Below are 27,984 nucleotides of genomic sequence, written 5' to 3'. Positions count from 1 at the left end.
CTCTTTTTAACTTGAAGAGGCGTGTTTTTTTTTCAACAGTAGCATGCCTTTTCTTAAAGATTATAATTATTCATCGAACGCTTTTTTTGAGACACTCCGGGCGATATTTCCTTCCCGGGCGTTGCCGGATGCTTTTTAATAGGATCAAATCCATGTGCTACAGAAAGGAGTTGTAAACAATATTTACATTTATTTAGATTGACTGTCTTCAGAATGGGCAAAACAGTGAAGAAAAAGAGCAAAAAAGATGGTATCAACAAGGCTAAACACAGCATGAACCCAGGTAAGCGATTGTCCTGGTATTGAGCTGTTAGTGTCATAGTGAGTTTTTTTTCTCAGACTTGAGGGTTTTGGAGAGTAGATCGAGTTTTATTACAGGCATATTTTCTTTCTGTATGGTCTTTAACTGACTATTGTACTTGCCATAATATGACTGACCATGAATTGTAACGTGCATGTGATAACCCTTGAATCTCAGATCAGGAGGTTTTGTAATTTTGGTCTGGAGATCAGACCAGAAAAAGGGGGGATAAATATTTTATAAAGTAAAATAGTAGGGAACCGTTATATTAAAGTGAGACAAAAGCCATCTGATTCATTGTATGGTTTACTAGATACTGATAACCAACACATCATTATGTTACAGACATTTCACAGGTGCATTCAAAGTGATTAAGATAAAGGTCAAATTAGAGTCAGACAGAACGACCTAAATTCCTTAATTTTAGCCACATAAATCAAATAAATTAACTTGCTATATTACATCTCTCACTTACCAGATTGAAACAATTAATCTTTAACGTCCATTCATAAAATAAAACTGCTAGATAGGATAAAAAATGTCAATAACTTAGCCAGTTTGTAAAATAAAAGAAGAAATCAAAGTGAATTAAAGAATTATGAACACAAAAAGTCTATAAAGTATCTCATCAGTGTGGTACTTTCATTGATATGTATATCACTTAATCCCAAGGAATAAAAGATTCGCAAGTAATTTTACAAACAATTAAATTCACTTGATCATATACTAAGTAACTATTGTTTGTTGGGGTTTAACATCCGAGCAGCAATATTTCAGCTATATTCAGACGAACGAAGTAAATAACTTAGATAAATGTGAGCACAGGGTTATTATGCCTGTTAACACTGCTGCACATTATTTCACAATATAATCTTTCATATAGCTTGGCAGTTTCCGAATACGCACTGATCTTCTGAATTCGGGTTCACCTTGTTTATCGTTCAAAATAAATTGTTGTTTATCCAATATTTCATCTACTTCCTCGTCAGATAATCGTTCATTCACTTTCTTAAAGAATGACGAGTTTCTTGTAACTTGGTGTTCATCTCTTTGAGCAGTCACCATACTTCATTTCTTTGCTGTTGTTTTGTATGGTTTCGGATTAAATGGAGTTGTCAGCTTGTTCTGTTTATCTTGTTTTATAAGAACAGTATCACCAACCTTTAGACTGGTTGGTTTTGAATATCTCCTAGCATCGGCGGACTTCTTCATCTTGTTCTTTCTTGTTTGATCTTTGTTACGAATTTCATAGTCTCTCGATTTCTGAATTAAAGACGGTAGCTTGGTCTTCATCGGTTTACAAAACATTAGTTCTGATGGTGACTTTCCTGTTGTCGCATTTGAAGTTGCTCGGTAATTTCATAGAAAATTATACATGTCCTATTTCCAGTTCTTATTTTCTGCATGTGAGGCATGTATCGCTTTGCCTATACTTCGCACAAAAGTTCACACTCAGCGTTTCCTTGAGGCCATAACAGAGTAATTTAACTGTGTGCAAATCCCACGTACTCTGCAAATTTCTTGAATTCTTGACCTTGAAACGGACTTCCGTTATCGGTTTTTACAACGTTTGAGATTCCAAAGATAGAAAACACCTTATCAATTATACAAATTTGTCGATACCAGGAAAATATACCTTTTCTTGTAATAACTGTTTTGTTCTTACTATGCCCTGGTGGCCTTCATGACCTATGGCAAACACTTTCTCTTGTAACACTTTTGGAATAACAATACGGTTGTTGTGTATCAGAAATTCGATATCTGAATTTATGTTGCCTATGGTTAACTCATTTTTCAGTTGAGCAAAGGTATGTAGCGTAGAATTTTTGTAAGATTTGTCCCAACTTTCAGATTTCACATTTTTTATAACTAGCAATAAATCAGAATCACTTTCAGTTGCTTTAGTTATTTCGGTCAAAGTCATCGCTTTCGGTACAGCATTCGTAGATATGTAATTCACATAATCCTTGGCAATATCAGAGTGGTTATTGATTTTAGTGTGAGGATTCAGATGCCTTGACATGTAATCTGCTGCATTCGACTTTCAAGATTTATATTGAACTTTAAAGTCATACGATTGCAATTGTAATCTCCATCGCTGAATTCCAGCAGGTGGCTCAGATTTCAGATTGTTAAATATGCATTCCAGAGGAAGATGATCTGTGACCAAAGTAAATTGATGTCCATACAGATATAAATGAAAATGTTTGATTGACCAGACTATCGCTAACACTTCTCTTTCAGTTTGACTGTAGCGCTGTGCAACGTCGGTTAATGCACGGCTTGTGTAAGCATTTACCCTACCATCTTGTCTTAATAAAGCGACTTGCATCAACTATGAGCACTGTGGATTTTCGTGGATCGAAATAAGCCATAATTCGTTTATTTGTCAGTTCATTCTTTAGATGATCAAACAATTCTTGTTGTTCCTGTGACCACTTCCACGGATTTTCCTTCTTTGTTAACGATCGTAAAGGTTCTGTAATTGTAGAATAATCTGGAATGAATCTTCCAACATAGTACGTCATTGCAAGAAAGCTGCGTACTTCAGACACATTTGTAGGTACAGGTGCGTTTCTTATCGACTCAATTTTCTTGGGACAGGCAGAAATACCATCTGATCCAAAGATATGTCCGTAAAATTCCAATTTGTTCTTGTTGAATTTACATTTCCGTATATTCTAGGCGTGTGTCATGCTCTTCTTGTATAGATCCGTAAACGATTATGTCATCTGACATATTCCGGACACCTGTTAAACCTTCTAGTGCGGTCGCGAGAGTATTTTGAAATTTTTCGGCAGCACTAGTAACTCCAAAACTTAGCCTTTTATACCATCTCAGACCAACATGCATGTAGTATAAAGAAATAAGGTAGAGAATTTTCATTTCTTCTACATGTACATGTATATGGGGATATCAGCACACTGTTAAGAAGTTGCTTTACATAATGTTACATTATTTTTATGCCTCTTGATTAAGGCTTAAAAGTTAAGAGGCTCATAAGATACATGTACATATGAATTAAAGGCATATGTATGTCTATCCCATAGCAGCTAAAAGTTATTTAAAATCTCAATTAATATAAAGCTTCTGCATGGTGAGTTGCGTATCATTTTCATTTTTACGGAAACATCCACTTGTTTACTAGTTCAGTGTATATTTTTGTTGTGCAGTATTTCATCATGTTAAACTTGAGAAATATTGAGTAATGAATTGAATGTTTTTCACTGTATCACAATGAGTGGTACACATGTACATATACCATCTGAATCAGGCATCTACCTTTTCTACATTACTAGATGGTGTTGGCTTTCCTGTCTCAGTCCTATGAACACAATCTTATATTTATTAAATTTAAAAGAAATAACTTGTATTAGTGTTTAGTTTTGAGTGTAGCTGTACTTATTAAACAAACTACATGTATTTTTTTTTATATTTTCAGACCGACCAAAAGTGAAAAGTGGTGGAGGTACAAACATGCGCGATAGGTCAACGATTAAAAGGCTTAAAATGTATAAGAATTTCAAACCCGTAAGGTGAGAAAATTTAAATTATAGAATTTGTTCAAAATTCAGGTGCTGTTATGAACAATGTGCATGTACAATGATAACATCATCATTGTTAAAAAGTAAGTACCTGTATAATATATAATATAATATAATATTCTTTATTGGCACACACACAATTACAATAATTGGCAAAGGCCCATATAATTGATATATAAAAGAGTAACATATATAGTAGCGGTATACATGTAAATAGAATATTAATCAAATGTTATGAGAAGAGATATTTGTTATGAAATAAAAAATTTTCTGATAGAAAAAATAATATCTAAAAAATTAGTGATAATCTTTAGTATAGTATATGAATCACTGAATATACATTGTTTCAGTGTGTAGTAATTAATTGAATCAATATCTTTTTTGAGGATATTTGATAATTTGGACATAAATTGACTTCTAACTTTGGAGTATTTTTCACATTTTAGCAAAAAATGTAATTCATCTTCAACCTCCCCAGAGTTGCAAACTTTACATAATCTCTCGTTTGCAGGAATTGATAGATGACGGCCTTTCTCTATTTCCAAATTATGGCTACTGATTCTAATATTGCAAAGAGAGGATCTTTCTGATCTTTTTTGTAAAATATCAACAAAGCTTGCTCGTTTGTATCCAATATGTATATTTCGATAAAATGTTAGTTTATTTGAATTTTGGATTTGGGAAGGTTGCTCTTGCATAAATTGATCGGTTATTCGTTGTTTTATATTTGATAAAATAGGTTTAAAGCTACATTTTTGATAGATTATGTGTGAAAAACCAAGTTTATTGATAATAGAATACATTCTCTTTGTCCAAGTGTTATTGTTTCCTGTAGCTTGAAATTTTTGAAAGCCAAAGTGTTTTCTGAGGAAAGAAGATGATTTAAAAATTTAACACTGGAAAACATAATTTTTGAGTGAAGTGGGAGTCGTCCAAGTTCAGAACGACATGCAGCATTTGTAGCTTTGCAATATACACCAAGAATTTCCTTGATGAATTTTAAATGAAATTTTTCTACAACTGAGTTATTTAAAGTACATGTATCAATATCTATACCCCAGACTTCACTACAGTACAAAAGAATGGGGCTAATTAAAGTATCGAACAGCTTTTCTAATAGATGACATGAATGATCTAGCCCTACTGACTTTTTTATCTTGAATAAAGCTTTTCTAGCCTTTTCCATCAGCAAAGATACAGCTAAATTAAATTTATCATTATAATGTAACATGACACCAAGATAACAATATTTTGGTACTGTTTGAATGATATCATTATTGTATGTAAACTCATTAATATAAGATCTACCATTTGAATTAAATACAATAACTTTAGATTTGGACACATTAACATATACAGTGGAACTCCCCTAAACCGGCCCCTCTGAAAACCGGAATCCTCCGAAAACCGATCATTTAGTTTTGGTCCGGAATTTTTCCCTATATAATTAAGTAAAAATTTCCTCCCTAAACCGGCCCCTCTGAATTCCGAACATCGGCTGCAAAATTCGGTCCCAAAACCCATTTCTTTGTAAAAATTAACCTCCAAAAACCAGTGAAAAGTTTGCCGACAAGTAAAATCAATGAGCCGTGTAACATGTTGTAAACATGTCAATCACTGTAAGATCAATAAATCAGTACTTCAAAAGGCTAACACCAATCTTGATTGGCATTAACAAGGAGTGACACTTTTATTCATTAATTATCACAGATAATGAGGGCAATAAGCATGATCCTATATGTAATTAACTTTTTAACAAATGTTAAATTTAAAAATTGTTTTGATAACCACATTTTCAAACGATTCTGTAAAAACAGAAAATGAAAACTTCAAAATATGTTGTGCTGACCGCTTGTGTTCTATTAAAAACAGAAAATGAAAACTTCAAAATAGGTTTGCCGACCGCTTGTGTTCTATTGTAAAATGAGTAAATGAAATTAAAGTTATGGCTTGAAAATGGTTTTCCTTAAATAGCCGGTGTTACAATTTTCAAATCATTCTGAAATTTGCATTGCTTCTGGTTTAATCTAAAATTACTGCTAAAATGTCAAAACCGCCGGCTAAACGTCGTCGTATTGAATTAACGCTAGAAGACAAAATTAATTTAATCAAAGAATCTGAAAGTTTTCCAAAACCATCTCAGAAATCGTTAAGTGAAAAATTCGGTGTAGGAAAAACGACCGTTTCCGATATTTTAAAGAGAAAATCAGAATATCTTGCAAATTATGATAACAATGACAATTTGAAGAAATTTAGATTTGGTAACAAAAGTAAACATGACAATTTGAACGATCTGATGTGGGACTGGTTCCGTCAAGCTCGAGACAAGGCTATTCCGATTTCCGGGCCTATTTTGCAAAGCAAAGCCTTAGAATTTGCCAGTCAGTTAGACATTTCCGATTTCAAAGCCTCAAACGGGTGGTTAGAAAAATTTAAGAGTCGCCATGCTATTAAAGCGTTTACCGTTAGTGGAGAAAGTGCCGGTGTAAATGTAGAAACTGTTGACAATTTTCTCAGTGTTGCGCAAGAACTCAACTCTAAAAGTGAAACTGCAGTTCTTCAAAGGTGTTTGAAAAAGAAACAGGTATCAGTTGTAGACTTTTTTAAAGTGTAATTTGTTAGACTGATGATTAAATGTACAATTAACTGTAAAACTTGTTTTCAATTTTATTAGTGCTTTATTTATGAGAATCTTTATCTATGTTTTTAAATGTCACTGAATAAATATGATTGTACATGTATAGGTTTTTTTATGGAGTGCAATTGAAAAGTGAACATATATATGAAGTAAATGTACAAGGGACATAGTATTCTTTATCTATATCTTGAACTCAGACTGACCCTGTTGTCTGCAACAATAAGAAAGAGAAGGGTAAAATACTGTCTATATGGATTCATTGTCATGATACCTTGGTATTTAGTCGGGTTTTTGGTTTAGAGACATTTTTATTTCACTTTTGATTTGTTTCTTTAGTTTCTCAGTCACATCTTCATCTTTTAGTATTTTTAGTCAACAAAGGCATCGGTGACTAGTTTACCTTAAAAACTTTACACAGATCAAAGACAATGTCAATAAACTACGCCACACATCACTAAACTGTCAACAATATAAAAATACTGAACAGTACGATTACTCTTTAATTAAAAACAACAATACAACTTTTACGTTTATTCTTGATTTGAACACAAACATACACAAATACCTATCAAAGAATGTGTGTAGAAACATACAAACAGTGCAATCAGATAATCATCAATAGGATCGGATCGATCACAAGATCAATAACATTGTACTTCCGGTATCCATATACGGAACGGATACGAAAATTTCCGGAACCTCCGAAAACCGGCACCTCTGAAAACCGGCCGATTTCTTTGGTCCCATGGGCAGCCGGTTTTCAGAGGCTCCACTGTAATTTCCAATTACAGCAATATTCATAAACAATATTTAAGTTAGTTTGTAAACCTTGTATACTTTCAGATAATATAACTAAGTCATCAGCATATAAAAGACAATTTACTGATATATTCCCAATTTTTACAGGATTGCAATTATTTGACTTTAATACCTTTACAATGTCATCTAAAAAAATATTAAATAATAAAGGGCTCAAAACATCACCTTGTTTGACACCACATTCTGATTTGAATGTGGAACTTAGTCCATTTGAAAATTTGATTCTATTTGTAGTATTATGATACATAGAAAATATTATTTGAAATAGTGTTGGAGGAACATTTGCTGACGCAAGTTTGTAAAAAAGACCAACCCGCCAAATGGTATCAAAAGCCTTACGTAGGTCAATAAAAGCAGCAAAAACTTTTCTTTTCTTGTTTTTATAGTGGTCAATAATGGATTTGATTGAAAATAGATGGTCAGCAGTTCTACTGTTTTCTCTGAAACCAATTTGGTTTTCACTTAGGAGAGATTTGCTGTCTGTAAATTCCAGCATAAATTATTCTATTAAACAGTTTTCCTAAATTAGAAGTTATAGAAATTCTCCTATAATTACAGGGGTCAGTCTTATTACCTGATTTATGAAGGAGAACCAAAAAGCTCTCATTCCATAGAAGTTATAGAAATTCTCCTATAATTACAGGGGTCAGTCTTATTACCTGATTTATGAAGGAGAACCAAAAAGCTCTCATTCCATAGTAGTTATAGAAATTCTCCTATAATTACAGGGGTCTGTCTTATTACCTGATTTATGAAGGAGAACCAAAAAGCTCTCATTCCATAGTAGTTATAGAAATTCTCCTATAATTACAGGGGTCCGTCTTATTACCTGATTTATGAAGGAGAACCAAAAAGCTCTCATTCCATAGTAGTTATAGAAATTCTCCTATAATTACAGGGGTCTGTCTTATTACCAGATTTATGAAGAAGAACCCAAAAGCTCTCATTCCATAGTTTAGGAAATGTTCCTTTGAGGAAAATAAAGTTATATAATTTTTCAAGAGGTTTGAGAATAGTATTCCCACTATATTTTAACATTTCGTTAGAGATCATATCTGTGGAAGTACATTTTCCAAGTTTCAATAGTTTAATAGCCTTAGCTAAATTATTATTATCAGTTTTATTTAAGTTTTTGAAGAAATTTACAAATTCTTCTTTTGGTAAAGTATCATCGGAATCATGATTCAAGTTCAACCGATCTAGTTTATTTACTAGGTTCCAAAATGATTTTGGATCATTATCAATGCTATTATTCATTTCAGCATATTATTTCTGTTTATATTGTTTTTCTTCATATTTACAAATCCTTCTATATTTTGACTTATAAGTATAATACGTTCTCCTGTAATATCCATGACTAGGATTTTTGTTAACAAGTTTCTCATAACATTTAACCAACTTCTTTAAATCTGCACATGATTGTGCATACCAAGGTTTTGTACCTTTTTTCTTTCTGTTGGGTGACTGGTTGACATATTTAGCAGATTGCTTAGCACATTCTATTGATATAGAATTGAAAGAGTTAGTGATTTGGTCACAATCTTCAAATTCAGAACTCATATAATCCAAAAATTTCCCTTTAAATTCATTATTATTGATTTTTTTCATTAAATAAGCATTTAGCTTCCTTAGACCATATAAATTTACCAGGGAGGGCATCTAATTGAACAGTTCTATGGCACTGTGACAGATAATCTATAAAAAATGTACAACTAATTGGGCGATGATCAGAAAATGGTACCAGATCAAAAATGTCTAGATATCCAACAGAACTTAATAGATCTTGTGACACTAAAGTGTAATCCACTAGACTGCAACCATTATATGTGATGCAAGTAAATTCACCCTTTAAATCTCCAATTGTTCTCCCATTTAAAATTCTCATTCTGGTTTCTTTACAAAAATTGAGCAAAAAATTGCCACTATTATTAGTGTGTTTGTGATCAAGATTATTTCTTGACGTTAGAATATCAACTTTGTGATTCAAATCATGTCTATTTACAAATTCAGAATCCTTATCGAATACAATATAATCTGGTTTTTTGTTAGTATAGGCATTGAAATCGCCTTGAATTATAACATCACCAAGTCTACAATATTTTTCAACATCTGACAAAAGAACAGAATAAATTGACTCAATATATGTATATGATTGAGGTTTAATGTGTAATTTTTTTTTTTTTTTTTGGGGGGGGAGGGGGGGGGGTTATTTTTGCAAAGAGGTTGTTTTTCCTTTTTTTTCAAGTTTGAGGGGGAATATAGGGTTCACCCTGTCTGTCTCTCCATCTGTCTGTCCAAAACTATTTTTTAGCTGCTTGCAGCATTGTTATGAAACTTTGTGATATGTAATATAAACACATTGATATGTGCAAACTGTCAAGAATTTATGTTTGAACCAAAATTGTAGAAATGATGCCGTTGAACATTGGCATTTTCCTGCAATACTTGGGCTAATGCATTGTCCACAACTTGTAAAATTGTTATGAAACATAATTGGTTGTAAGATTACCATATGGAGATGAGCTTATTGTCAGGAATTTATGTTTGGGCAAAAATTGTAGAAATGATGACCATTTTTCAAAACTTGGTCTGATGTGTTGTCTACAACTCCTCCTTAACAACTTGCTAGATTGTTATGAAAATAAGTGGAGTGTAAGATTACTATATGGATATGTGCATCTTCAGCAATAAATCATTGTTATTGTGTTGTAAACAAAAATTATTACTGATTGCTGTTTGGAGTTAGGTATTTTTAAAATAGGAGCGAATTGTGTGTCGAAAGTGTGTAGTCTATCTCCCATATAAATTGTGTCGAGAATGAATCGTATATACACATTGGTCCCTAAATACAGGCAGGGGGGCAGGGGATATTAGTTGTGTTAGGGGCAGTGTCTTGATCTGTTTGCTTCTTTTTCATTATTTCATTTTTTCTTTCAACCTTAAAAATCATCTTAAGAAAACAATTGATATATTTTAAGATGTATAAAATAAGGCTCCTTTTATTTGCAGAAATAAAAGTGGTAAAATTATCAAAGCTGCTCCATTCCAGTCCTGGTTACCATCAGGGTCAGTTGCACGTGTTGATCCAAACAGGAAATGGTTTGGTATGTATTATCATTTTTCATGTCCAGGAAGCTGAAGTATTTCATTTTTTTAAACACTACAATAAGATCCATAGTTCTAAGTCAGAACTATGAGGTTGAATATGTTTTGGATATTTTGTGAGTTGACCAAGTAATCCAGTCTTCTGAAAAATTCTACCTTTCCTATACTTTTCCAGGGATTGGGATTAAAATTTTGCAAATGGGACTATGTACCCTTTACTTTTCATTTCAATGGTACATTTTCAATTTCAATGGACGATCCTAAAAAAACCATGGGACAAAATTTGGAATAACAACTATGGCCAGCTATGCATAAATATTGCAGACCAAATGTAGCATAAACAAACTTTAAGTTACACTGCAGACTAATTGCTCATGAAGAGTTAATATGTTTGTTATTCAGTATTGCATATAACTGTGTCATATGTCTATGTCAAGTAATTATCACATCAGATCACTTTCCTTTTCTGTTGTTTGAGTTTTTATACTTATGTATTGTCTAGTGCTTTATCATAGTCCATAGATCCCTAAGTTGTTTAGGTGAGAGCCTATTTCATTTAATTTGTTTATTTACAATTAGATTTTGTCCATTTATCTTGGAAATGATTTGGTGGGGCTTTAGGACCAGATGACATGACTCCACCATCATCAGTATTTTCAATAGGAGGGTTCAGAATCATGTTGACTTGGCAAGTCAGTTTCTACAACAATTGCAGTTTGATTCTGGTTACCAACATTAATATTTTCTTTGTTTGCAAAAGATAACTTGTTTTGTTTTGGGTCAAGCTTAAAAAAATTACTTTGGTGGCATTTTCAATTTCAAATGGGACCAGCAGTACATACTTTTCAGATATTATTGTGTTATTTTGAAAGTTCTTTAAAAATACAATATTAATTGTTCTTTCTTTCAAACGTGTAAATGAATGTGCAATCTAAAAAAATCACAGCAAAGAACCATTTCATTCCCCGGTACTCAAATCCCCTCGAAAATGCGACGATCAAAACACCCGCATGTAGCTAATAAAAACCTTGTTAAAAGACATGTTAATGCCTTTTTAACTTACACAAGTAGTAAAAACAACACTCCACCATCAATGGTGGAAACTTAATGCGCACACATGACACGGCACATTTGTCACTCAAAAGCGCCATTTTAAGAGGAATTGCGACTATGGCGCATGGTGCATGGTAATTCCTATCACTGCTTTTCCCATGTTTTTGTCTACTTTGCAGGAAACACTCGAGTCATCACACAGTCAGCTCTACAGTCGTTTCAGGATGAAATGGCTAAAGTCAAGAATGATCCATACAAAGTTGTGATGAAGCAGACAAAGCTACCAATAACATTGTTGAATGAAACTGCCAAGGTAATGATTTTGTGTCACTTGAAGGTCCCAGTGATCCAAAATATAATTTAGTTTTGTATTTTACATTAAGTTTTAATATATTTATTGAATGTAGTTTGATGTCATATGCATTGAGAAACCAGAATAATTGATCTGGCTATGTACTATGTACACAGCCAGATTAAGTTTCAAAAAGTGTTTTTTTTTTAAGTTTTTGTGATGTTTCAGTAAATAGATTATAACAATGAACTGACTTTACAAAAAAAAACAAACCAAAAATCGTTATACAGATGAGGCATGGAATTGATGCTTAGCCAAGCATTTTGTCATGATTGAGCCAAACTTGAATATTGAAATTATTGTCATACTCTTTTATTGTCATTACACCTATAAAAATGATTTTAAAACAATTGGTTTTACTCCACTCTCTTGTTTGCCTGACTATTGCTGAAATATTGCTGTTCTGGCGTTAAACCCCAACAATCAATCAATCAATCCACTATCTCATAGTTAACAAGTTATGTTTTGTTATCATTGCAGCAGCTGTGAATTTTGACAGGATTGTTTTCAGTTGTTGGTTAGAATTCTGGATATAAATGTCTGTGTTGGTTTATGCTGAATAAATGTTCATTGTTATAATATTTAAAAAAAGAAGACAAAAACAAACTAATTACAAGAATATATATTTTTTCTTCAAACTAATTATATGAAATAAACAATTTTTTATACTGGGATCAATACTGTAAAAGGTCATTTGATAAATATATAATTTACATGCATGCTGTATCATTAAAATATTTCTACACCTTGGGGCTAGGCTAAAATACCAAGTTAGATAAACTAAGGCTTAACTATGGAGTTGTTTCAATATCAAATATTTTAATTTTTGTGAAATTCTGAATGAGCTATATTGTCAATTTTGTTAAACCTAACTTGGTATTTTAGCCTGGTCCCCGAACTATGTAACTGCTTGGTGGCCTTGGGATGACATTTTCATCAAGGTGGGGTTGTTATCTCTTTGACATACTCACCATATATTCAGTGGAGTATCCCAAAACAGTGAAAGCATGTATGTAAATTACAAATGGCGCAATCAATTGACAGGTGACAGTATTGATCCATGTTAAAAAAATGTTGATTTCATATTATGGAAACAGTATATTGTGATTTAATTTTTGTTTTCTGGTGTTTTTGAATTAAAATATACGAATTTTTTTCAATTGTTGGTTAGATTATGGGATATAAATGACTTTGGATCGGTTTACGCTGCAACATAAACCACTCTGCTGTTTATTTAGAACAAATTGACCCAAAGTTGTTTATATCCCATAATCTAACCAACAAATGAAAACAGTCCATAAGTGATTTATTATGAGGAGTTTTGATGAAGTGGTGTGTGTTTATTCTTTAAGCATGCCAGAGTTCATCTACTTGATACAGAGTCATTTGAAGCAACATTTGGAAGAAAAGCTCAAAGAAAGAAGCCTAATTTAAAAGTTGATGACTTAAAGGTAAGTTTTTCCCTTTAATTTTTGTTAATAAACATAATAAAATTATACCTGTTTCTATTTCTCACCAGGACACAGTTTAAGATAACCTCAGTCCCAAGGTTGAATGTACAAAACTTTTATGTTAGTACTTAAAAAAACAGGGTTCAACTGATTCATATCATGAAATTCTGTGCCCTAAAACATTTTGGAGTTAGTATCATAATGTCAGGACAACATGTACTCCCAGAATTTTGGTAAGCTTATGCTACAGATATTATCACTTTATACCAGTCTGTGAATGCAAATGAAAAAAAAACTGGATGTTAAATTTGTTCGCATATAATTATGACCCTTATTTTTTTCAGTCACTTGTGGACAAAGCATCTGCCTCTGGTGATAACTATGATGTTGAGAAGGATCAAGACTTAGTTAGAGATGGTCCAGTAATGAAAGATGAGAATAAAGAGGTGATTTTTAGAGCTGGGCAATCTAAACGAGTGTGGAATGAGCTATACAAGGTAGGACTACTGTGAAGGAAAAATGGTACATCATTATAGGTCTTTCAATCTTTGACAGAGCAATGACAATTTTTGTCAAGGTCTGGTGAGTGTTAAAGTTATTTTAAAATACTACATACATTTTTATCCCAACTACACAATAACCCTTTAATTAGCACACAACATCTCTTCATTTATTTCATGTTCATGCAAGCTATTCAACTCTACATGTATTGGAAAATGAAGATATAAAAGAAATTAACTTAAACTTGTTATTAAGAAAAATACAAAGCATTTTGAGTTTTTACACTTTTAATGTCCTGCAAATTTAATCAGACAGCAACATGTAAAATGTGATTCGTATTACAGGTGATAGATTCTTCAGATGTTGTGGTTCAGGTATTAGATGCTAGAGACCCCATGGGAACTAGATGCTACCAGGTGGAGAAATACATGAAGAAAGAGAAGTCACATAAACACTTAATGTTTGTTCTTAATAAAGTGGATTTAATTCCTGTTTGGGTCACAGTAAGTGGTTATTTGTAAGGCAAAACAAAGTTATTTCACCAATTACACCAAGCAGTATGGCTTATTCTTTTCAAGGAACTTAAAGTTATTGTGAAGTATGAGGTAAATTCATTTATTTTGATTCATATTTTTTTTTAGATGTGTCCAGCAAACAGTAGAGATGCAATTTTATATTAAAATGTTAGCTAAATCAATGTCATTTTGTATTTTATCTTGTTATGAAATGTATAAGTAAAGATAGGTTAGGAAAACAATTATCCTTCAATAATTTATGAACTAGCAACATTGGTAATCAGCCCTGATGATTTCTTTTTTCAGCAAAAGTGGGTGGCAATTTTGTCTTCAGAGTATCCAACAATGGCTTTCCATGCTAGTGTAACGAACCCATTTGGTAAAGGTGCTATGATCAATCTCCTCAGACAGTTTGCAAAGGTATGTACATGTAAGAGGTATAGATGTTAAGTAAAAACAAGTTCTCATGTGTATATATAAAGGTTTATTGTATAGCTTAGTAACAATTACAACAGGTACCAACCAATAATAAGAATAAAATTTATAGAATTTAACTGCAATAAAAGCATAGGACTGTCTATGATATTGTTCTACAATATTCTATACTGCAATGGTCAGACTTTGTTTTGATTTTTGGGATTAAGACTTAAACATTTAAGAAATTAGGGACCAAACAGGGAACCTAGAAACAAGCATTTTTCTTATGTTCAGACAACAACTATATAGCAAATTGATCTTGTTGAAATAGTATTACAAGGTTTCATACCACAAAAGGAAGACTGGGATTGATCTTGGGGGTTAAGACTTGAACCTTTTTGGAAATTGGGACCAAAAAGTGGCAAGAAACAAGTATTTTCTGTATGCCTGGACAATAACTTGAGTAAAAGTGAATGAATCTCTCTGAAATTGTATTACAAAAGGTCATATCTCAAAAGGAAGACTGGATTGATATAAGGGTTGTGACTTGAGCCAAGTAAGAATAAGGGACCTATAAGGGACCAAGAACAAGTACTTTTTCTGATATATGGATAATAATTTCAGTAAAGAAAATGAATTTCTTTGACATGTGGAAAAGGAAAGGAAAGAAAGCTGGAATAGAACAGTTTAGGAATAAGGGGCCAAAAAGTGACCACTTTGATTCCAGTCAAATTCTTATCCTGTATGAAATATCTGCCATATTTTCCGGACTATAAGTTGATGTGGAGTATAAGTCAAATTGCCAAATTTTTACCAAAATCGACCAAAAAAACATAGATAAGTCAAATTTTGGCAGATGAGTTGAGGGTCATGTGCATTTATATCGTAGGTGTCAGCGGAGATCTGAGTTGAGCAGTTTGTTTTCAACAGCATATTATTCCAGCGATGTTTCTAAATATAATATTTCTGAATTAAATTAATAATTGGGTTTGTGTTAATTTGTATTTTGTCCACGAGTTCAATTATTTTTATTGAATGGCATGTCAATAGCTCTGAAGTGTTAGATCATCAGGTGTACGAAATTATAAACATGTCAAATGTGGGCACCCATGTGTGAAATAAGCGGGAAATTCATTTGATATATTGGTCATAATTACGAATTTCAATTAATAAACAATATTACCTGGTATTACGAAATACAATAAAAATAATTTGGTTGCAATTAGCCATTTAGATAACACCTTAACTAATTATAATTTGAGCCACGTGTGAATGTGTTATGACATACCGTAAATGGGTATAAATTTGCATATTAAAGGACCGATAAATAACAAACACTTGATAATGTCTTTCCAGTTAAAAAGAGTTCTGTTAACGTTTCTTCTAGAGTTTGTTTATATATTTTAACGGTTTCAAAGTTTCAAAGTTAAAAAGTTTTTATTTACATCATTAATCCTTGAAAATCCTTATATGAGTTGAAATGGACCATAAGTTGAGACTGACACTTTGCTGAAAAAAAATATCGACTTGTAGTCTGGAAAATACGGTAATCCTTATCTAAATTCAAAGAGGTATCAAGTTTGCATGTTGTATCTATACTTGCCAAAACTGTTCAGGGTTTGACCTCTGTTGTTGTATCAAGCTGGGCCCTGCTTCAAAGCATTTTATTGAACATTTGCAAAAAGATAGATTAATTAAAAATTTGATACTGGAGAAATACTATATGTCTGAATGTAGTGTAATTAAATAATGTATAATTATATTATGCTGTAATGATAACTTGTATGACTAACAATACTTGTTTTTTCTAGCTACACTCTGACAAGAAGCAGATTAGTGTTGGATTTATTGGTTACCCTAATGTTGGGAAAAGTTCTATTATCAACACCCTGAAAGCAAAGAAAGTATGTAAAGTGGCTCCACTAGCTGGTGAAACTAAGGTATGTCAGATTATGAAATATAAAAATATTTATACTTTTGCTGCTACACAGCATGGGTTTGTTGCTTTAGACTTGTCAGCTTGTTCTTTCCAAACAATGTCCCCTTTCCAAAATAAAATTCTCACATTATTGAAATGGAATAGTTGTAGATATTCCTCTACTTTGCTTAGCTGATTTCTTCTATTTTATTGTAATATAGTGTTCGTTGTCATCTAACATGTTTTCATTGATACATATACTTAAACAAATAGATGGATTTGAGTGTTAAACAAGTAAGTGAATTTACAAAAAAGTATAATTTAATGGTTATAACTAAGTAGGAATAACTGTTTTTACAAAAAATTAATATATTATTCTATTACAAGTATAAAGGAAAATTGTAAATAGTCTTTGAGTAACTAAAATTACTTTTATACATTTTGTGCATGGTATCATAAATATTAAATCTACAATAGTGAGTTGATTATGAAATTTCTTACATTGAGAGATAGAAATTTTCATATTTCTAATATCGAGACTGAGAAATTTCATTATCAACTAGCTAAAGATGTAGATTCTGTTTCTCTTAATTTTTCAAAATGAAAACAATAAAGTTGCTCTCAAAAATCCTCAAAAATAAACATCAGGTGAAACTTTGTGATTTTGATCTGCACACATACCTATTGATGACACATGCATACTAACATTCTGAATAATGTAAATCAGTCAATTTAAGACTTTTCATACACTTTGGATCTACATAGATATCTTCAAAAAACTTATTCAAGGTAAGAAAATTCAAAAACATAACTTGTATTAGAAAATTAAAACACCTCAGTCCATCATAGTTATTCAAGATGGACTGTTGACATCTAAGCCAATTTAATGCTGAGAATAGAAAGCTCATTAGAGAGAGAAATATTTTATCCAACCAATCAAGAGGTGTGAAAATTGGCTAGAAATTAGCAAAAGATCTCTAATCATAAAGAGATCAAAATATTAATTAAGGTACCAGTAATAGATAGGAGATGAAACTTTGCTTGAAATTGAACAGAGATCAGTATATGTGTTGTGATTAATATTCAAGTGTAATGATAACAAGTTCATTAACAAAGCTTGCATTTCTTATGTCAGGATGTTGGAAATATGTCTGCTTCTTAACTCAATATATTTTTCAAAGATGCACATTTAATAGCACAAGAAGGTAATCAAATCAAATCTGTAGATCTGTAGGTCAGAATCATCAACTTTGGCTATATCAGCTTTCGAGACTCTTTGGAGATAGTTTTAATCTAGTTTTTGTGGATGCATTTGTAGTGTGGCAGATATTATCATTGTAGGTTTGGCAATATGTAACTTTGATGAAAAGAATATACTTAGTTGATTGTCCAGGAGTGGTATACCCTACTGCAGAAACCCCAACAGAATTTGTTTTGAAAGGAGTGGTAAGTTTTACATTTTCAAAAAAGCGCATTGTATATAGTTTCCATCAAAATGTATTTACAATCGGGACCACAGACTCATATTTTTTTTCTTTGTATCATATACTATACTCGCGTCACATAAATAAGATACTGTTAAAATTAGAATAAAAATATTTTCTACGACTTTATTGACACCTACCGTCGTTTAAATTGTCTTAAATGACATGCTCATTCGTTAAGCCAAACGGCTTCTCCCTAAACATTGAATTGTTAAATTCCGGTGAGATTTTAATTCTTGGTCCCAATATTTACATTGTCAAAAATCGGCCATATTTACTGTGATCGGGTTGCTAGGAGAACCGAAGAACCCAGAATGCATTTCGGCGTAAGTTCGGATGTCTCGGATTTATTTTACGCGAACAACGTACAATACCGAGAAGTTGATCAAGCAAATGATTGTCACTGGAGTTCGATGGGAACTTACGAACTTCGTTTGTAAACAAATCGTCCCATAGAAACCAACATGACGGATATTAGTATGGGATTTTCCCGTAAGGATTTGTTGCGCACAATTTAAGCCAATAAGCGACTCATTGGTACTAACGTCATGCATATATGCGAACTATCTCCAGATTAAATAAAAGAGAGACAACTCTAGTGGTAAGTTCCGACAGTTTAAAAAGTAGAGCTTCAATACGAAAATGTGCTGTATGTGATGTCGAGTATAATCTATTTTCTCTTCTGTGTGTCTAAAAATTAAAACAAAATAACCATCTGGTTAACTCACTTGATTAAATATTTTATCCTAAAATATCTGCCCATCAAATATTTCCACAGGTGAGAGTAGAGAATGTAAAGAACCCTGAGGATTACATACCAGCTATGTTAGAAAGGGTCAAGATTGATTACATCAAAACCACCTACAGTCTGATCAGCTGGACAAGTAGTGAAGATTTTCTTGAACAGATTGCTAAAAAATCTGGAAGATTATTAAAGGTACTATTTCCTTCATATTATGGTTGTATGAATAACTAAAACTCAAAATGTGATGAAATATTTTTGAAAAAGAGAAAATGATATTTACACAGGTTTCTTAAAATTTAAAATATTCATGTAACTTTCTCATTTGTTTTGATGCCTGTCTTTTATTTAACATTTGATGCCATGATGTGTATTCAGTAACTTAAGAATGGATTATGCTTAGAGAATTCTACAGTTTTTATATCCCTATGAACAAAGGTCGGGGAGTATATAGGAATCTGTATGTCTGTCTGTCTGTCTATGCAGAATCATGCCAGAGCCATAACTTCTTTATTCATTGACATAAGTTAACCATATTTGACATGTGTGTATCACTATGAGATGAGGTCAAAATTATAGGTTTTTAACATGGATTGTGTGTTTGAGACACAACATTTTTTGTCTTTTGACTTGTTTTTTTTTTCATTTTCCATGTGGGTGAATCACTGCCAGGTACATTCATGAAGTTTGAATGACCTTGATCTTTGAACTCAAGTTAAAATTATTGGATTGTTATTATTCTTACCATATTTCACACATGCTTGTATTACCATGAGACTATGCAATGTTCCTGGGTGTGTATAGAAATCAATCTGTCTATCTATGCAGACTTGTGTCCATATAATACCTTCTTTGTCCTTCAACATATGCATACCATACACAATTTTTTGTCTTTTGATGTGTATATGACTCACCATAAGACAATGTGTTGGGTACATTCATGACTTCTAAATGACCTTGACCTTTGACCACAAATCCATTAACTTTCATTTGTGGTCAAAGGTCAAGGTCATTTAGAAGTATGAATATTCATACTATATATCAACTGATTCTGCCCTTGAATGGTTTATGTCCATTACATTAAATAAATAAAGCTTTGGTGACTAAAGTCAGTATAAAAATATGTGGGTGGTGGGGGCATCCTTTGTGAGTTTTACTCATAGTACTACTAGTTTGTTTTTTTTTTAATGTTGTACCTCAACAGTTCTCTGTTTTTCACAAACCTTTTTAAATTTCTTTTGAAAGGTTTTTATATTACGATCAATGTTTTGAAGATTTGAAAAGTACATATAGTTCAGGTATTGTTTAAGTTTTTGTCTCCCACCGCAATGTGGAGCCGGGACATAGAAATGCTGGGGTCCGTGCGTGCGTCCGAAGGTTGTGGACGCAACTTCTCAGAAACCACTGAATGGAATTTGACCAAATTTTGTAGGATTGTTTGTCACCATATGTAGTTGATCATACATAACCGCTATTTTGATTCGACAATTTTTATGGGAGTTATGCAACTTTGTTCATTTTTCACATTATTCACAATAGGAACACCTTGTGGATGCAACTCCTCAGAAACCGCTGAACGGAATTTGACCAAATTTTGTAGGATTGTTTGTCACCATATGTAGTTGATCATACTTAACCGCTGTTTTGATTTTATGGGAGTTATGGGACTTTGTTCATTTTTTTTATTCTTTTTTTTGCAGATTTTTTTTGTTGTATGAAGAAATCTTAACCTAACTTAATTTGATTCACTAAGATACATTAACCTTAAATCGCCACATGGACTTTTGAAAGCACATAAGTTTTGAATCTGCTATTAATACAAGTCAAACATTTGTAATTCAACTCTTTCTACAGCGGCGGGGGACATATGGCTACACGTAGCATTATTGTTCAAGCCTTATTTCTTTACCTTCCCTTATTTTACAGGGTGGTGAACCAGATATATCCACTGTAGCTAAGATGGTCTTGAATGATTTCCAGCGAGGGAAGATTCCATATTTTGTTAAACCTCCTGGTTCAGATGTAAGTATCTTGTTTCAGGGAGAGTGAGCTGTTAGTGGGATTTTTTCCACTTAAAGGCTATATGAGCTGAGTATTTAAAATGCCACATGTAAAATTGAATGATACATGTACCGCAAAATGAACATTTATGTATTATTTCTTCCCTAATCCATGAAAATTGGTATCCACAAATTTAAGTACTTTGACAGTATTCTTTTCTGAACCCTACATTATTTAGTGGTTGTATTCTTGATTAGGGGAAAGGTAGTATATCTGATCAGATACCATTAAACATGCTAGCCAGATTTCCCTTTTTAGCTCACTTGGCCGAAGGCCATGTCAGCTATTGCCATCACTTGGCGTCGTCGTCGTTAAAAATTTTTCAAACTTCTTCTGTGATACCACTTGACCAATTGGAACCAAACTTGGTATGAATGCTCCTTGGGCTATCGTGCATAGAACTGATGTTGGGATTTTTTAACGGTCGAAAAACATGGCTGCAGCTACTAAAAATAGAACATAGGGGTCAGACAGTAGTTTTTTGCATGGATCTACAAAAGTGTTATGTTTTGACAAATTTTGACTGAGATAAAAGTGTTCAGTATGATGAGATCTATCTGTGATCAAATTTTCATTTTAATATGTTAAGCCATGTTGGAGTTATTGCCCTTTTTGACGATTTTTTTTTTTGTTTGCTATTTTGAATGTTATTTCTCTCAAAAATCTACTCTGACACCACCTGACCAATTGGAACCAAGCTTGGTATGAATGTTCCTTGGGGCATCATACATAGAATTGTTGTGGGGATTTTTGATCTGTCAAAAAACATGGCTTCTGTTACTAAAAATAGAACAAAGGTGTCAGACAATAGTTTTTCACAAGTATCTCCAAAACCGTTAGGTTTAGCAAAATTATTTCTGTAACTGAAATGACCCTTATTATAAGGCCTTCAAAAGTCATCAGGGATCAATATTGTCAGGTGACTCCTGTAAGAGTTATTGCCCTTGAAAGATGAAGAATGACAGGGTTTTTTTTTTTACAGTTTTCAGTCAATATCTTTAAAGTTAAAAGAAAGAAACTTTCTATCGCTGAAATGATCCTTATGATAGTCCTACCAAAGTCTTGTTGAGTCAAAATTGTTGTACAACTCCTTGTTAAATTTATTGCCTTTGAAAAACAAACTTTAACCAGGTGAGCAATTCAGGCTCCTGGGAGCCTCTTCTTATTATACTGCTGCAAAAAATTTGCAGTCCTATATTGGTTTGGCCCTATTGTTGTCGCTGTTGTCCATAGACACTTAGTTTTCATGTGATAATTTGAGTATTAGTTGGTTGATCTTTATGAAATTTCATAACAAGGTTCCTAACCACAAAAGGAAGGTTGGTATCAATTTTGAGGGTCGTGGTCCTAACCATTTTAGATAAGTGGCTTAAAAGATGCCTAAAACAGTTCCACAATATTCTATACCACAATGGTCATACTTATTTTGATTTTCTGGGTTAAGACTTGAAAATTTTATAAGTTAGGGGCCAACATGGGGGACCAGAAACATAAATTTACCTTAGGTCCAGACAGTAACTTTTCTATTAGTTAATGAATCTCTATGAGATTGTATTACAAGGTGCCATACCACCAAAGGATAACTGGGATTGATTTTAGACTTGACAGTTGTAGGAATGAGTGATAAAAAAGGGCCTAAATTAAGCATTTTTCTTATGTCCCTTCAATAACTTAAGTAAAAGTAAATGGATCTCATATTGATTTTTCTACAAGGCCCCACACCATAAAATAAAGACTGTGGTTTATTTTTGGGGTTATGACTTGAGTCAAGTAAGAAGAAGGGGATAGAAACAAGTATTTTTTTTCTAATTTCTGGACAATAATTTGAGGTAAACAGGGGTAAAAAAAGCAGTTGCCCAGGATCATGGCAATCAGATTTTGAGCTGATTACCAAACTTTTGGGTAGAATTTAGTTGAAGTTATAGAGAGTTCTTGACAGAAATGTTGTCTAGGCTACTTGCTTGAAAATACCAAATTTTACCCCTGGTTTAAGGGAATTGATCACTTTGAAATTGTACCACTAGATGCCATATTCCTGTAGCAAGGTAGTGATTGATTTTGCAGATTTTGACCAGAACCATTTAGAAACAAGAGCCAAATAGTGTCAAATTTTTGTTCTGTGTCAGATGTCTAATCATCATCATAATTCAATGCTGTGCCAAGTTTGAATGGTGTATCATACTTGCCCAAACTGTCCAGGGTTTAACCTATACAGTCATATCAATAATTTATTCAATAACTCTTGTAGTATTGTCCAAAATTAATTTATTTCATATATACATTTGTATATTTCAATTTTCTCAACATCCATTTTAGAGTGATGATTTTGAAGGAAAAGAAAAAGAAGAAAATACTGTCAAATCAGATAAAAAACAAGACTCAGCTTTGCCCTCAGTGTCACAGAAGTTAAGTAAAATAAGAGTTGAGCCACAATTCTCTGGCACTGACATAAAAAATAGTAATGAAAATGAAAGTTCTGACAATCTAGTTGATAGTGATGAAGATGAAAATGATGATGCTTCTGGTGATGATTCTAAAGATGAAATGATTGAGGATGGAAACAAAAAAGATGAGGTTGTGTCTGATCAGAAAGACAGTGATATTGGTAAAGAAGATGAAAACCTAAGTGATGAAAATGAGGATGATAAAAAACAGGAAAATAAAAATACTGTTTCTTCAGGACCTTTGGTAGTTGAGTGTGACAGTAGAAAAAGTAAAAACAAAAAAAATATACAGAAATTGAATATTGAAAATGTCAATTCAAAGAAAAGACAAAAACTCAAATCTATTTTAAATGAAAAATTTATTGATGGAAGATCAGACAAATCCTCGGGTAAATTGAGTGACAGTTCCAAATGTGATAAGTATACACCCAGTAGAAAAAGGCAATTCAAGTCAACAACCAGTGGTAGTTTTGTGGTAGAAGATATTTCTTCAGAAAAGAAGACTAAAGTCAAAGCTGAGCATGCAGGTTTGTATATGTGATCTGTTAATTTTTATATACATCATAACATGTATTAAGATCTGAGATGGTTCAAGCAATTTCAACAACTCGATTGAGACTCATCATTATAATGCTTTTGGTCTGTGTAAAACATGCATTTTTTGTTGGGTTTTTTATATGTTATTGCTTAAAAGAATCTTTTCCTCTGACACCACTGGACCAATTAGAACCAAAATTGTTATGAATTTTCTTACAGTATTCTGCTTTTAACTGATTGGGGGATTTTTTATCTTTGGACAAACATGTCCACTGTTATTAATATAGAAAATTGTTCAATTCTTTAGCAGTTTTTAGCTTGAAAACCTTCTTTTGAAAATTACTGGATCTACCCCTGCAAAAGAGTTGGATATCTAGTATTAAGCAGAGTTGAAATGCACTTGGCTTTGTGTTTGCTTCTTTTACAAACTTAAATTTTTGAGGTACCTCAATTTTTAGCAGATAGTACATGTGTTTACACCACAGAAGACAGTCCATCAGTTACATGTGTGGATGTTGTAAGAAACCCAACACCTCAAAAGAAGCCAAGGAAAATTATTGAAGAAGATTCTGAGGCACAGCCAAAACTTACTAGCAAACAGGTACTTGTTTTTGTATTCTTTTTTTTAATGTTATTTAAGCTAAATAATACAATTTTTGTTTGTAATTTCCCACAAACATCCAGTAAGGCCAAATAAAACTATACCTCAGTTTCCTGTTACATGTCAGAAAAAATGGGTTGGTAGATCAGTATTTAATTTTATTTTATTTGCTTATTTTTTCCCAAATTTCATAGAAAACAACTTCAAAAACATCTTATTAACCTCCAAGACTGGAAACCAAAAATTGACTACCTTCTGTAAAATGTTGGGTTGTATGGTGGTACCTTGTTAAATTGACAATAGATCAGTCAGAGGGTCAAGGCATGAGTCGATGGGGTAACAGGAAACAGAGGTATAATTTTATTTGACTTAATTAAGCAATGCAAAAAAAATTCTTGAATGAAAATTAATCTCTGTAAGAATAGGCATTCTTCTGTAAAAGTCACTTATCAGTGGAAAATAACAGGTTTATGCTTTGATCTTATACTGCATATGACAAATTCTTTATGTGTAATGGTACTACTGACAATTTCTGCTTTGGGAACATAACTTCTCAATATAAGTTATGATATGCACATTGGCCGGACATGATTTTTGTAAGACAGTAAAATTGTTATAGGACTATAGTCGGCGTCACATAAATAACATACTGTTAAAATTTGAATAAAAATATTTTCTACGACTTTATTGAAACCTACCGTCGTTTAAATTGTCTTAAATGACTTGCTCATTCGTTTAGCCAAACGGCTTCTCCCTAAACATTGAATCGTTAAATTCCGGTCAGATTTTAATTCTAGGTGCCAATATTTACATTGTAAAAAGTCGGCCATGTTTACAGTGATCGGGTTGCTAGGAGATGTTGTTTACGTTTAAATGGTTTGTCCAAAAACCGAAGAACCCAGAATGCACTTCGGCGTTATTCGGATATCTCGGATTTATTTTACGCGAACAACGTACAATACCGAGAAGTTGATCAAGCAGATGATTGTCACCGGAGTTCGACGGGAACTTACGAACTTCGTTTGTAAACAAATCGTCCCGTAAAAACCAACATGGCGGATATTAGTATGGGATTTTCCCGTAAGGATTTGTTACGCATGATTTAAGCTAATAAGCGACTTGTTTTTGAGAAGCTGTTTGGCTAATCGAATGAGCAAGTCATTTAAGACAATTTAGACGACGGTTGGTGTCAATAAAGTCGTCGAAAATATTTTTATTCAAATTTTAACAGTATGTTATTTATGTGACGCCGAGTATAGTGTGTATGAGAGTCTGATAATGATCTCACTGCCTTACAAATGATCATGAATGGTTGATGTGCGTCTTATAATGTATTTGTGCAATGTTGCTATCCTACTTAAATGCTGTTTAGGGGTTTTTTTTATCCTTCTGGATAAAAGAACCTAATGTCACTGGTTCATGTCCAGAACTTGCCTACTGTTTCTGAACATGTCACACAATATAGTTCATATATAATTCATTTTGTATCAATTAGAATCTCTTTCAAAATCAGTAAAAATGTTTCTGGCATTTATTCAGCTTAATAATAATCTGTCATTGCTACAAACAGAATTAAGTTCTAGACTTTAAATTAAATGGGAATTCTTTTTGGCCTTGAAAGATGTTCAGTAATAAATTTGCTTTAAGGAAATTTAGTTTTCACTAAATGTGTCAAGAAGCATTAAATGTGTTAAGCATGTTCTACTTAACACACTTATCAGTCAAAAGCTTCATCCTTTCATCAATATTTTATGATCGATGAACATTAAGTGAAGAGCTGTAATTTTAACCTAGTAAATTGGCAGAAAAACTCAAATTGAAAAAAAAACATCTGTTTTTTTTTTAATACTATGTAGGAAATTATTTTCTTAGGCAGAGTTTTTGAAGGTAATTGCAAACTCATTTTTAGATAGGGTTTAAAAATTGTGAAAAAGGTGAAATGAAACAAAATTTGTATATGTGTTGGATACTATTTAACTGTTGATCTGAAGATGTAAGATTTGTGGGTAGGTTTTTGGTTAAAATTACTAAACTTTCTGTGAAAACTACAAAATAATAAAAGTTTAACTTTAAAAATGAGCTTTTACATAAAAATCACAGTGTCAGTGTGGGAGACACAGGTACAAGTTTATCTATGAAATCAGTATTAAAGATTACTTTCAGTTTTAACAATTAAGAAAAAAATAAATATAATTTATGTGGTTAAATGCAAATTTATGTCTACAGTTACATTTTACCTCATGTAATCTTCAAAATTGAGTGTAAAGTACTGTTTTCACATGGATCAGAAACCTCCAGTGCTAACAGCACTTTGATTCAGGACTGTTACTTGCCGTGCATTATTTGTTTATGCTCATAGTTTTTCACTAATGAAAGGCTTTAACTTTTATGTCTTCCTTCCTTTTAGCCATTGCATTTGAGAGTGAAAATTGAAGGGTAAAGAGGTATTTGTTGCCATTTTGCAATAATAAAATTGATTCTAAGAGAAGAAAATTCAACAGGATTGATTCTGTGTTCACTTTTCATTCATCATTTAAAAGCTCTTCCTATCTAATGTCAGAACAGTGTAAGGTCAGCTAGTCCCTGTGATTGCATCACCACAAGTGCAATTTTGTGTTTGGCCATCAAAATTTTATTCATTTGTGATTGACCAAACATTTGGAAGTCTATATTAATCCAATAGTAGATGGACAAATAACCACATCCCACAATAACAGTTTCAGGAAATGGTGGTTTATATGTGTTTTAAGGAAGAAATATGTTCTTACACATTGATTTGCTTGTATTTCTTGTACTAATGAGAGTAATTTTGAAATTACCTTTTATTCATACAACTGTATTTCATAAATCTTCAATAGGGGTTTGTGTAAGAACCAGTTTATGTTTCGTTGGAGACTTCTGAAGGATTTTTTTGAATTGATCAATGCTTTAAATGCAATAGTCGAAAAAATTTAATTTTAAAGAAGATGTAAAAAAGAGTATGTGTAATACTTGAATTTCTGTTTTCCAGAGAAGGAAGATGGAGAGAGATGCTAAACAGAAGAAGATTGGGACACACTTCTATGCTACAAGTAATGTTAAAAATAGAAGAAATCGAAGATAGTAGAGAAGCAATAAAAATTTTATTTATTTACTTGTTTTTATTTTGAAGTAGAATTTTAAATCTATCATATGTTGTTAAAAACCTAAATGCTTCAGTGGACTCAGGATGCAACTGTTGGTGATATGAAAATACAATAGTAGTAAAAGAATAGGACTTTATTGGGGAGTGTTAATGGTTGTATTATCAACTTGGTTCAGCATACTTACGGCCAAAAAAAACCATCAATATCTGGTTTGTACCTTCATTTTCAGGAGCTGAAAACCAGCAACATGGCAGCTTCATTTATGTATACTTTGTAAATGCGATTGAGAACCAAACCAGTCTCAGAAAATATTCGCTAGTTTCAATGATTAAATTCAGAGTTTGCCAAAATGGTCTGTAGTATGGTGTCTAAATA

The 27,984-nt window shown here is 32.4% G+C and overlaps 1 protein-coding gene across 2 annotated transcripts; it reads left to right on the top strand.

The window, feature by feature from the left end:
* Positions 1-47: 47 nt before the first annotated feature.
* On the top strand, positions 48-27,613 carry LOC148628487 (uncharacterized). 2 transcript variants are annotated; one of them, XM_088588303.1, is made up of 15 exons: positions 48-283; positions 3,744-3,837; positions 10,313-10,407; positions 11,641-11,774; positions 13,166-13,264; positions 13,609-13,761; positions 14,110-14,268; positions 14,587-14,700; positions 16,509-16,637; positions 17,957-18,061; positions 18,878-19,036; positions 20,768-20,863; positions 23,219-23,873; positions 24,342-24,484; positions 27,495-27,613. In XM_088588303.1, the coding sequence occupies exons 1-15, from the start codon at positions 214-216 to the stop codon at positions 27,585-27,587; spliced, it is 2,298 nt and encodes a 765-aa protein (XP_088444429.1). In that variant the 5' UTR covers positions 48-213; the 3' UTR covers positions 27,588-27,613. The 2 variants fall into 2 exon arrangements, with proteins under 2 accessions (XP_088444429.1, XP_088444438.1); XM_088588312.1 differs by having other exon boundaries at positions 114-283; positions 24,345-24,484.
* Positions 27,614-27,984: the final 371 nt, after the last annotated feature.

This window comes from Perna viridis, chromosome 1 (genome assembly GCF_037379345.1).
Source record: "Perna viridis isolate PV_CMFRI_1.1 ecotype Kerala chromosome 1, ASM3737934v1, whole genome shotgun sequence".
Lineage (NCBI taxonomy): Eukaryota > Metazoa > Mollusca > Bivalvia > Mytilida > Mytilidae > Perna > Perna viridis.
The sequence above is the reverse complement of the archived record's forward strand: the minus strand, read 5'-3'. Positions and strand labels throughout refer to the sequence as shown.